The 12788-nt window shown below is 45.0% G+C and overlaps 1 protein-coding gene across 3 annotated transcripts in view; it reads right to left on the bottom strand.

Moving 5' to 3' along the window:
- TAF3 (TATA-box binding protein associated factor 3) overlaps positions 1–8328 on the bottom strand; it is a 126443-nt gene extending 118115 nt beyond the window's left edge. For 2 of the 3 annotated variants that reach the window (XM_032473802.1, XM_032473803.1), the window contains exons 1-2: positions 7945–8328; positions 3574–3816 (exon numbers count right to left, since the gene is read on the bottom strand). In XM_032473802.1, coding sequence (XP_032329693.1) covers positions 3574–3816; positions 7945–8110 — 409 coding nt within the window. In that variant the 5' untranslated portion in view covers positions 8111–8328. The remainder of the gene's footprint in view (positions 1–3573; positions 3817–7944) is intronic. The other variant, XM_032473804.1, reaches the window with a different exon arrangement.
- Positions 8329–12788: the final 4460 nt, after the last annotated feature.

Genomic DNA, 12788 nt, shown 5'->3' with positions numbered 1-12788 from the left:
AAACAGGGGTTAAAAACTGTAATAAAGGAAACCTAAGAAAATAAGAGCAAAATAAAGAACTTGGTGAACAGGTGTGACTATCAAAGTCGTTCAAGTCTCTCACACTTTGCACCACTAACCGGAGTACTTGACATTTTCTAACAAGCTGTGCCCATGGAAAAAAAGATTTCAGACTGTAAATGACTTATTAAGTTGACTTGGGCGGCTATACTGGTAACCACAGGACTGTGTTTTATGCCCTTTTCCTTGGACAGGGGAAAAGTTCTGATAAGCGCCCTATGGTGCTGTCTGCCGTCACTGCGGCCTCATGAACCATGTGCATGCCGTGTGAATCAGTAGTGTTTCCGCTCCTTAGAAGATCTGTAAGTGCCAGCTGAAAAAAGAGGTGTTCAGGCTTATGTTATTTTCCTTTTAAAATGTTTATAATTTATGCTGTATAAAACTTCAAATGAAATAAGATTCTTCTTTTGCTTCAAATAATCCAGAAGAGAAACTCACAAATTTACTCTGGTAATTTCAGACTGAAGTCAGTAGCTAAAATCACTGAATTGTTTTTCATACTCCTTCACCACCCAGTATAAATGTGCTATCTCAGTTACATTTCCTTGGCAGGATTTAAACATGATAACTGTATCACTTTGAGAAAATTTCATTGTGTATTATCTGAGCGCCATAAAAATAAAACAAGAGGGACCAAATGGCTAAGCGTAGATTATCATCAAAGTCCCCGCCTGGGCTTTGAGGAGTGAGCTCAGGAGGGCTCGTTACACTGTTAAAAATAATTAAATGACTCTCTAAATGAATAAATGCAAGTTATGCACAGACCAAAGATGAACCTGTGCGTGAACCAGGAACTGAGATTAATCAAAGCTGAGTGCAATTTTTTTTTTCTGGCCTGAGTCCAAATTTTTTAAAAGGCCAGAAAAATATTAAACAATTTAACTATTAAACAGGAGGCATAACAGGAGACAGAATGATACGAAGACGAAAAAGCAGTTAGATTTGGAAAGCTCCCGATGGCACAGAGCAAATGGGCTGAAACTTTGTAAATGGAGAAGACAGTAGTTCCAGCTCATCCTCGTGCCAGCTGGTGTCACACACACGTCTCGGCTGTCCCACAGCAACGCAGTCTAACTCACTGATACTAAGCGCACATCAGTCCAGGCACCACTGATGTGCTGGTTATGTACAACACTGTCTTTCCTCTGGTTTCCTCCTACACAATGCCCTAAGTTTTCTCCCAGCGTCTGATGAGCGATCATGTTTTCTTAGAACAATTCCAAATTCTGTGTCCTTCCAACTGGCCTTTCAGCTACAAATTTCAGAGCCATTCAGATTCTTCTTAAAGCACAAGAGGACACACCGTGGACTATCTTAGCGCTACTTTCTTGAAGAGGTCTAGGATGCTGAATAAACCACATTTAGTGACAACAGCAAAGAAGGAAATCCCAGGCTCCTTGACAGTGACAACCCGTCTATAAGAGAGAGTGAGTTCTTAGGACACTTACTGCCAGGCCTCTGCCCAAGAAATCCTCCTTTGATCATGTTAATATTGAAATGCATTTGTTGTATTTTTAAAGTAAATAAATCTACGTTTAAAGAAGTTGGAACAAATATAGGTTTCTAAGATCAAAAACACTGACATTAAGGGGGGAGGGTGTAGCTCAACTGGTAGAGCACATGCTTAGCATGCATGAGGTCCTGGGTTTGATCCCCAGTACCTCCTCTAATAGTAAATAAATAAGGAAACCTAATTACCTCCTCCCACCAAAAACAAAACAAAACAAAACACTGACATTAGGGAATGAGGGGTTTAAAGGGAATGACTTTATGGAGGGGGTTATAAACAGTAAGATCTCCTCAAAGGTAATAAAGGCTACAATTACAAATAATTCAAATATGGGGAGGAGACAGATTTCTGGCAGCTACTAAGGGAGGCTGAGGACGACGGAGATGCCACTGGAGAGTTCCAAGTCCTGCTGTTACTGTACCATCAGGCCTGGGAAGGAGGAACTTCTGTAGACAAGGCCCCACAGATAGCGTTTAATTTAACTCAGTTCAGAACATTTACTGCAGACTCACTCTGTACAAAACATTGGTGATACTGATTGCTCGGCCAGAATTAAATCCCTAAGAACTTTAAGGAGAAAAGTGCTAAGCTGCCACGCAGAGTCTTTTTCCAAGGCACTCAAACCAGAAAGCTATGACAACTTTCCAAGGGGTTCCAGCAGGTTCTTCCCACACCCATGGTGCTGTCACCAGGCACGGATACAGTGCAGCACCCTCAGCACGTCTGATTACAGCACCAGCTCGATTCAGAGAGCCCACCACACCCAGACCCAGGGGGTCTGTCTGATGACCACGCACCAGCCATGACAGATCTCTCCAGCTTAGGCCAGTTTCCATCCAGTTTCCTGGATGAGGCGACACTGACACACAGATTGAAGAACAACTTACCTGAAGTCTAAAGCTCGTCAGTCTTAAAAAGGAAGGAAATTCTGACACATGCTACCACGTGGATGAATCTTAAAGACATTATGCTGAGTGGAGTAAGCCAGACACAAGATAAGTAAGACTCCACTCACATGAGGGACCTAGAGCAGTTGAGTTCAGAGAGACAGAAAAGAGAATGATGGTTGTGGGGGGCTGAGGGGATGGGGGGACAGGGAATTAGTGCTTAACAGGTACAGGGCTGGAGATGAGAAAGTTCTGAAGATGAATGGCGGTGCTGGTAGCATAACAAGGAGAAAGTACTCAATGCCACTGAACTGTACGTCAATTTAAAAAAAAGCGTAAAGTTATTTCTGCCACTATTTGCATATTATCTTGAAGTACATCTACGGCTTTAGAATTTTAAGAAAGAAATGGCCACTTTTCCATTTTTTTTAACAAGGAAAAATATTTTGTGCCTGCATCAGAGACCACAAATTACTCCTGTATCTCTAGAATCTTAATGAACTTCAACGATCAACAGGTAAACCCCAAGGAAGACAGAAGCTCTGCACCGACTGACGACCATGCCTGACTGGGCATTATTTTATAATAAAAATTCCATATGACCAAACCTACACATTTCTACTCATCATGAAGACGCAGATAAATCTGCGTAATATTAGTGAAAGTTCACTCACTCACGGTTTCCAGGATCACCCAAGTCACCTTTATAATGAGGGAGAGAATTATTCCAACTTTTCTTCATTTTTCAAAGGTTTTCTAAATGACTGAATATCCCACTCTCATAGAACACGTCTGCTGAAAGGCTTCTCCCTGTGCTCACACTGTGTTCTCTCCTACTTAAAATTTACAGAGGAAATAAACCAAGGCCCCATCAGACGTGATACTGATGATTCCACAGCTCTGCCTGGAGAGGCCAGCAGCAAGTTTGTGGGCTTAAAGTTTAGAATAATTTGTAAATGATATTAAAATATTTTAACTGCATTTCTAGAACATATATGTTGGCAGAACGTTTTATATAATTCAATTAGGAAAACTTGAGATGATAAAAAAACCCATTAAAATAGTTACAAACATTTGAGCGAGAAACAGACAAACAAATAAACAAAAATCACAAACCTTCTTGAGAAGACACAATGGGTGGCAGGTAATCAGGAATGTATTCTTTTCTCTCCTCTGCATCTTTACTTCCAGGCTGAGGAAACTGAAGCACATTGTTCTTGCTAACAGGAAACGAAGGGATCTGATGTGGGAAAGTCACCGGTTCAATATTGTGAATGTAGTCTTCTAGTTCATGAAGACTAACCCCCATAAGTTGGAAAGCTTCACTAACATCATCCAAAATGGGGTCTGTTCGGCCATCTGAAACAAAGCCAAAAGCAAAGCAAATTATTTTAAGAAAATTCCGTGGAATATTTTAAAAACACTAAGAAAAAAGTATTAAGTAAATACGCAGCACAGAATCAAATATACTGTACCTTTAAGACCTAGTTATCAGAAAGAATTTAATAGGTTTTAAATAGAGAACACTGTACTGTTTAAATATTAGAAAGCTGACTCCTAAAGTCAGTTTTAAATACAACCTAACAACCAACCAGAACGCTGCAGACAATTCACAGTAACAATCAACTAGTACAGAACTAACGTCAAACGGAATCTACAGAAGGCCAGCAGCACCCGGAACAGTGGCCGACACAAAGTACGTGCCTGATAAATACCACTATTATTATTTTTTTAATCAAATAAGTAGAATGCTGAGCTAGGTAAATGTCCATCACAGTTTCTCTATTGCTCAGTGATGCAACTCTGGAAACTAAAACAGTGGTTGGCATATAGTTGGCACTTAATAAACATCTGTTAAATGAACTGTACCACTGAATCAATTTTTTTAAATCCATGAAAATCCACAGAAAGGATGTGGATCATAAAGTCAATTTACATATAAAATTTAAATGTATTTAGAAGACACCACATAAAATGGATAGAGATAAAGCAATAAGTTAGATGCAGTGAGATTCTTTTTACAAAAGGAAGTGTCTCTGTGCCTGTCCTTAGCAGAACTCAAGATCTCTACATCTTTTAAAATTTCCATGAAGATTTTAGTTCCCGATTTCCAATAAATGGCCTTTTTTATTACTGTAATCTCCTACGATCACTTCAAACTCAGCCTGTCTGAAATTAAATCATGACGTAAAGTGGAAAAGAATAATCCAAAGTTTGTAAGAATTAGACACGTGCTTGCTCACGCGCACACAGAAACTGTTCTTGGAAGTATGGACATCCAGCTGGAACAGTTTACGGGGCTGAAAGCTGCAAAACAGGGGAAGGGAACACATGGAGCAGGAGACTTTCACTTCTAACTTCAAAGATTCTGTAATCTTTGAATTCTTACACAAGTATGGGTTACATCTGAGATATAAAAAAAAGAGTAAAATTAACACTCATTCTTCCTTTTAATGACAGGCATGCATTTCAACTCTTCGATTCTTATTAAAAGCATTATTTCCCCAGTCTAAAAGATGTGATCATCTTGAATTCCTCTATATTTTTGCACTTTCAACTCAAGTACCTTCTGGTACTTCCCCCTGCACCACTGTTTCTGGCCCTGGATTGCAAAATTTTCCCTTTCTCTCTATTCCTGCTCTGTTATCTCAGTATAGTTTCAAGCGCTCCCCAACTTGAGTTTTTCTTGCACTTCACGGACAGCACAGTTTTCTTAAAGTATCACTTTCTCCACACTATCCCCCTCCGCAGGAGTATGCAGTGTTTTCTGTCACGTGGTAATTTCTCTATCTGTCAAGTCCCTCCGCAGCCAGACTTCACTCCATTTAACATTTTCCTCTAACATCTTCCAAAGGAACGGGTTACATACGTCAAGCCCCTGCTCCACAGCTCAACTCACATCTTCCCCATGAATCCTGCCCCGGACCCACAGCGCGCATGCGTCTCGGTTTCCGCCCTCCTGTTGCATTTATTCTGTTCCATAGACCACTTTCAGAGCAGACAGGCAATATATCCCAAGCAATCTGATGCACGCAGAGGCTTCTGCCCCTGAATGCTCCGACAAATCGTGACCTTAGGGTATCTGAAAATGCATTATCTGCTGAATGAATAGTAACTTCCAATACTTGCTTTGACTTGAGAGCCCTTCTTAAAAAAAAAAAAAAAAGGAATAAATACCATCAGTGTGCTTTGGCTGACATTTTGACACCCATGTACACACCTTACAGGCAAAGAGTGTGCCTAAGTCACCTTGTGTCTCCAACACATAGCACAGAGCTCTGATCATGAGTGATGCTCAGTGAATGTTCCTCAGAAAGACAAAGGACTTCAAGTATAGAATACAAGCTTGCATAGAGGTGGCCTCTTACAGAGTTCCAGTTTAAAGTAAGAACAGTGTAGAAAAAGAACCTTATAAAGTCTGTAACTAATAAGTATACCAGGAATTAGTATTTTTTTAAAGTCACTCAAAAACAACTTAAAAAATAAAAGATTAAATAAAAAATAAAAACTCAGCAAACCACAACGGGGAATAATGACCCTCATAATCATATTGAGGTTCACACTGAACACAAAACAGTGATCACCCGACGACTCTGGAACGCCTGGTTCCTTGATGCGCCAGCACTCATCTGCTCCCATGTAAGAGGCAGGAAAGGTAACTATGTATTCAGGGGATACTTTGATTACCTAAAGGTACAGAACATCTGTCCTTATTTAGGGAAGTTGGTAGCAAAAATATAATCTGGACCACGCATGCGTAGCAAAAATATAATCTGGACCACGCATGCGGTAACTCAAGGACCATGAGGGAGGGCAGTGTTGATGGTGTCCTTTCCAGAGAATAATATCTGAGAGCTCCAAGGCAGTTCCAAATTCAGATTAGCAGTATCCGTGAAAGCAAGCATTTCAAAGATACAGATTTTTAAAACTTGGAAAGTGAAAGGATTAAACAGCAATTCTGGCAGTGGGTTATCAGTTCATTTATTTATTCAACAGATATTTCCTGGGTGCCTATTATATTATGGCTGTGTAGTAGGTTACAGAATACAAATATAATAAATTCGTCTCCTGGGGAGGAGGGAGGAAGGGGTGAGAGATATAAACAGATGATTACAAAACAAGGTGTTCAACAACACAACAGAAATACACACAGAATTATGAGAACAGATAGCATGAGTGAGTGATAAGTGAATAAAGCAAGTGATAAGAGAATCTCAAAATAGAAGCAGTACTACTAGTGGACTGAGGGGAAGGGACACACGAGGAAACAGCATGCAAGTGGGACCGGGTAGCTTAAAGTGTTTCAGAAAAGGCAGGTAGCTCAGCATGGCTGGAGATTAGGATGGCAGAAGATAAGCAGAATGCTAGCTCACAAAGGGAAGTGTGCGCTGCTGGAGAGTTTAGATTTTCTGCCTGGAAACCAACTGAAGTATTTTTAAGAATGACATGATCAGATCTGTGCTGTGGACAGATTAACAGATCATTCTGACAGCACTCTGGTAGCTGGAATAGAATCTGGGGCCTAAGGAGTAAAGTGTATCCGTGGGTCTCAAATTTTTCCATCTAACAACCCTGAGCAAAACAAAATACCCTGTAAAACACTTCACCCGGTTCTCCAGTTTACCACCTTAAAAAGAATGCCCTGAACCTTAAATGAGGGGTAGTTCCCCCCTCACATACACACTCCACATCAATGAGATGTGTTGCTTCTATTAAATATTCCAACTTATTCAATGCCACCGGCTACAGATCCTACCAGACATTCACTTAAAAACCATGTACTGTTGCCCAGATTACTGGGGAACCTTATAAATTGCCTATGATCTCTCTACCACACTTTGATAACATAAAAATACAGAGGAGGACATCAACGAGTGACTGAGAAGTAAGTGAAAGTTGATCTCAATGAAACTGACAAGGCTGGCCTTGGGAGAGAGTTAAGCAGAGATGCTGTCTATGAAATGAATAGATACAGAAGGAAGAGGCAGTGTCCCTAACGGAGCAGAGCTGTCAACGAGTATGTGTTGTCAGGAGCTTAAGAATGGCCAGCCTTGTAAGAAACGGCCGGTAGACGGAGCGCCTGTGACAACTAGTTGTAGTAGTTTGCGGGGAAGGGAGGAAAGGACCAAAGTAACAGAGGCTCGAGGCATTCTGGAGGTGGCTGTACACGCAGCAAAAATGAGACGATGATTAAGAGCCATGCACACTTCAGATCAGAGAGGAGGGCAGAGGGTGTGGAGCGGGGAGGGAGACGCGGCTCCGGCTGGAAGTGGGAAGTTAGCGGCTGGCGAAGAGGCACCAGAGGGATGACTAGAGTTTCCAGGGGGCAGTGGAAGCGGAGGGGCGTCCGGGGCCGGGAGGATACCCGATCTCGGGGTGGGGGAGGAAGGACGGACACCTCGGAGACGCCGGGAGAGCGCAGGGGAGAGCGGAGGTGTCACTCGTGACCGGCCAGAGCAGCCCTCCCGCACCCAGCCCGGTACTCACACAGCTCAGAGTACCGGTGGCAGCCCCGTCCCAACTGCTGCAGATAGCGCTGCAGCACGTCCGTGAGGAGGTGGCAGGCGCTCAGTTGCACCGAGTCCCAGCCCAGCGCCTGGCAGATCTGCGCCACCGAGACCCTCAACAACGACCTGGAGTAACTCTCGCACATCCCGCTCCGTGGACTCCACCGCAGTCCTTGCTGCCACTTCTCTCCAGCCCCGCCGCCTAACCTTAGCAGGGCTCGCGATTCATCCTCTAGGGCCCCCGCGGCGGGGAAATCGTCCCCCCGACCCCTGGCGACCACCTCAAAGCCTCAGCAGCACGGAGCGCGCCAGCCTGAGAGCCGCCATTTTGGACTCGCTCCGCCTCCCGCTGGATGGTCGCCGGGGCGAGGCAGCACTAGCCGAGTGCGGAGCGCGCCCATGAGGAAGCCCCGCCCCGTTGGGGGAGGAGCGATGGCTCCGGTATCGACTCTCGGGCCTGGGAGGACGCAGGAAACGGCGGCGCGGAGCGCAGGTGGAGGCTGTGTCGGAGGAGGCAGGTGCTTGGGGCCTTCCTGGGGTGCTCGCTTGGAGTGGAAGGGGGAGGGGACCGTGAGTGGTCTAGGGGCTGAGGAGGGAGCCAGGATATGAAGTTGAAATGCTAGTGTTAGAAGTGGGAACCCGAGAGGCTGTGACTGCACGGACAGGATTTGGGACGTGGGAACTTAAGAGCTCCTGCAAACGCGGATGTGATGCGTGCATGCGTCTGCTTTAAAAAAAAAAAAAAAGAAAAGAAAGAAAAAAAAGAAGAAAAGAGCTGTTTATCATAGTGTAAGTCAAATCAAGGCCAAGCAGTTAAGCTTGCCATTCAAATCCTTTCACAATAGGGCGGGGTGGAGGGTGTGGCTAGGGAGGCACTGGCCTCGGTGCAAAATGTGTGGGGCAGCAGAAAACGTAATCAAGATCGAGCACGTTTTAATACAATTATTTAGAAATATAAACCACTGCCCCTCAAATCCCTGCCTCCCTCACCTCATTCTAATCCCAGGCCTGGTTCCAGTAAAACTTTACCAAAACGGATGGCATGCCCGTAGGCCGAAATTTTCCTCTGTCAAAGGAAGAGAGGACCCAGTTGCCTACGGATGTCTAGGAAGTCCTTAAATCAGCAAAGCAGGCCGAGTGTATGGGGAGCTGTTGCCAGTTCCAGAGTCTTCTCCCAGCTGCAGCCAAGTGTTGCCAGATCTTAACACATTTTGGGAAATCGGAATTTTGTGATCAATAGCTCGATTTTTAAATATTGGGAATACATTTTTAAAGGTTTAATTTGCAAGCCAAACTAATCCCATGGTTAAGCCAGATTGAGCCTACGGGCAGCCGGGTTGTAGTGGCTCATCTACTCAGTTCCTTACCCTGTTGTGCTTTTTCATTTTTCTAAAGGCTTCTGGAACCTTCCTTCCTCTCTTCCCCTCCTCTCCTGTGTTTCTCTATTGTTGTACCTGTCACAGTGCATTTAGTCTGAGTCTATGTGCCTCTCCAATAAATCGTGGGTTTCTGAGTGGCTCTACATTCCCTTTATAGGGACCATTCCAGAACTTTGAACATAATACCGATTTTTTTTTAAGTCCCAGAAACCCAATAGAATGGAAAATATAATTCTTCTGCTAAATGACAACCTGCAGATAGGGAACAAGGTGGCAGGCTGCCTATAATATTTTCTCCACTCACATTTTTGTCCCCAAGATTATCAGGGACCTTCAGGATGATAAATCTATGGGACACTTTTCAGTCCTAGCCTTGCTTGAACATTTTGTAGCCATTTGATAATATTGAAGACTACCTTAATTTTGAAACTTGTACCTTGGATCTCACAACACCCTGGTCTCTTCTGTTCATTTACTACTTCTGGAGGCTCCTTTTATCTTATCTTACTTCTCTGTGTGTGTTTTAACCACCCCTTAATGTTTTATTATGGAAAATTTCAAACCTGCAGAAAAGTTAAAACAGAGGGGTATAAACACAGGTACACACGTCGCCTTGACTCACCACTTACCATTTTGCCACGTTTACTATATATATGTACATATACATACACACAAACCTCCGCTTTTTCCAGAACAGTTTGAAAATAAGTTGCAAACTTTATGACATTTAGCCTGGATTCAAGATTTTTATAGTTTATACTCCATATAGTTATTATAAAATATTGGCAGTATTCCCTGTGCTGTACATTACATCCTTGTCTCTTATTTTATACCTAGTGGTTTGTACCTCTTAATTTCTCTTCCCCTGTCCTGTCCCTCCCCCCAACCCCCACATTCCTCAGATCTGTAAGACTACACTAATTTCTGCCTTCCCCCTCCCCCGAGCTGGAAAGCGAGTCTCAAAAGTTTGTCCTCAGACTTCCCACCACCATAGTTCTTACCCCAGAGGCCAGGGAACCAGTGTGGGGGTTGCACCAGCTTCCCCGTATGTCTGTTCCAATTACACACTCAGGAATCAGGGACTCGGCCGGCCATGGTTGGGTCCATCAACCCGGGGGACCCGGTGTGAGCCGGACCTGGGCCAAGGCTCCATTTATTACTTGGCCTCACGTGCCCAACTCGGACTGGGGGCCCATGGCAACTCATCTCCTGGTGTCAGTCCCTGCTCAGCCCCCATGCTCAGCAGTCCTCAGAACGTGTGGGTCTCCCATTCCCCCGTGGGTGGTTACCTGAGTGAATATGCTTTGCGGCAGGAGCAAGGGAACCATCACCCTCTCCATCTGCTAAGCAGGGTCCTTCCTCCTCAAGACTCTAGAGCATCAGTCTGAAAACTGGCTCAGATCCAGACGTTGGCAAGAGATCCTGGCTGGTTATTGGGGCGACTGCCCTCAGCTCCCCATCCTTGAACTATTTACAGACAAGGGGCCCACTTGCCAGTTGCCCATCTGTTCACCCCAGGGACCCCTTGTTCTGTGAACGGTCCCCATGACTCACCAGGCGACTCACCTGCCCCTACGCTTCTCATCGTATTTGCGTTCACCTGGCTTCTGACCGTGAAGCAGTTGAGCATGGCCACCTGGCCTCTGCTGTTTTCGGGTCCTGTTATCCCCACATTGCTGGAATATCTAAACGATGATACATGGTACCTGCTTGTTTCCACAGTTACTCCACCCCGGTTCACAGGTCGCTGCCGGGAAACGTTTTACAACTTGCACATTCAGGAACCACCTTGTGCCTGGGTTTTCTTTTTTTTTTTTTTTTTCCCCCTCCATCTACCACCAGCACAGAAGTCTTTGTGGCAGCCAGGTGACTGGTCCAGCTCCCAAATCCTGTCTTGGCATCGACTCCCTCAAGCCCTTTCAGTATATGATGTCCCAAGGCCACCTCCCCAGGAAGCAGTCTCTGAGACGCAATTGACTTGCAGAGAGGTGCTCTTGGGATCCCCAGCCAGGGAAGGGAAGGAGTACAGCTGGGGGAGGGAGACACTGGGCTGCAGCCCAGCCCCTCAAGGAAGACCTCAGCAAACTGCACGGAGAGCGGGATGCCCTTCACCAGCATCCTGAGCTCAGGCAAGGGGGCCTGGCTTTATACCCATGTTGATCAGGCATTGGGGGTGGGCTGCCCAGGAGTGGGCCGTGACCTTGGGCAAGCTGGTCTCCAGCTGAGCCAAGTCCACAGAGGGTTGACAGCTGAGGGCTATGTGCTGCCCACAATCCTGGAAGCTGCAGGGGTGGGGGGTTCGGGGGGGCATCACAACTTCTGTTACCCCACAACCCCGTTATCGCACTCAACGAACACAAGACTGATACAATAGCATTACCGAACGCGGAGTCCATACTCAGGATTTACCCCAGCCCCAAATGCCTCTTACAGCTTTTTAATTTTTTAAGTCCAGGATCTAATCGGGCCATTCGTGGCACTTGGTTGTCATGTCTCTTCACTCTCTTGTAATGAGATCAGTCCCCCTAGTTGTCTGGTTTTTTGTTTTATGGCTTTTGCTTGTTTGTTGTTTTTTTTTGTTTGTTTTTGTCTCTTGTGCCGTTTATGTTTTGGCAAAGCTCTGGGCAGTAATTTACTAGGATGTCTCACAGTCTTTGTCTGATTACTTTCTGGCTCGATTAAGTTAAATAGTTTTGGCGAGAGTACTCCGACAAGGTGATCTGGCCGTCCTGCTGTGTGACATCAGCGGCTTGTTATTGGTGGCAAAGTCTGGTCACTTGTAAAGGGTGCTATCTGCCAGATCTCTCTCCATTGTAAGGTCTCCTTTTTTTTGTTTTTTGTAACTCTGAAATGAGTAAGTCATCTGTGAGGTGATACTTTGAGACAATGCAGATCACCTGCTTCTCCACAACCCCTCAACCTCGCGCCGTGGTTTTATGAGCATTCACTCTGATCTCTTACTGGCTCAGTGATTACACCGGTGGTTACAAAGCAGTGACTTTTCTATCATGTTTCCCCCTGTGTTTATTAGCAGACCTGCTACAAAGTTCCCTCCCGTTTTCCAGTATCACCGTGTGGTCAGGGATTCTTTTTCATTCAACGAGTTATATAATGCTTTCCCATCGTGATTCTTCAGATGCTCAAACTGGCCCGCATTTGGCCGGTGGAGGCCCTTTCAGGCCAGCTGCTGTGTGCTGTGAACACACCACTCTCGCTCACTCAGCGTTTCTGTCCTTTGTGGCGCAAGATTCTCCAGGCTTGCCTTGTGCTCGTCCTGCCCTAGACTTGGACTCAGCCGTCTCTCTAGGGGGCCCTGGTTCTTAGGAATAATATTTAGAAACCAAGATACAAGCACTGGCTGACTTCCATGACCACAGGGTTATTATTGCTTGAGGGGCCTCTTAGTGGACAGGACTGAAAAATATGAGACACTTTTAAAGGTCTG

The sequence above is a fragment of the Camelus ferus genome, chromosome 35 (genome assembly GCF_009834535.1).
Source record: "Camelus ferus isolate YT-003-E chromosome 35, BCGSAC_Cfer_1.0, whole genome shotgun sequence".
In the NCBI taxonomy this organism is placed as follows: domain Eukaryota; kingdom Metazoa; phylum Chordata; class Mammalia; order Artiodactyla; family Camelidae; genus Camelus; species Camelus ferus.
Note: the sequence above shows the minus strand (reverse complement) of the source record. Positions and strands in the feature narration are given on the sequence as shown.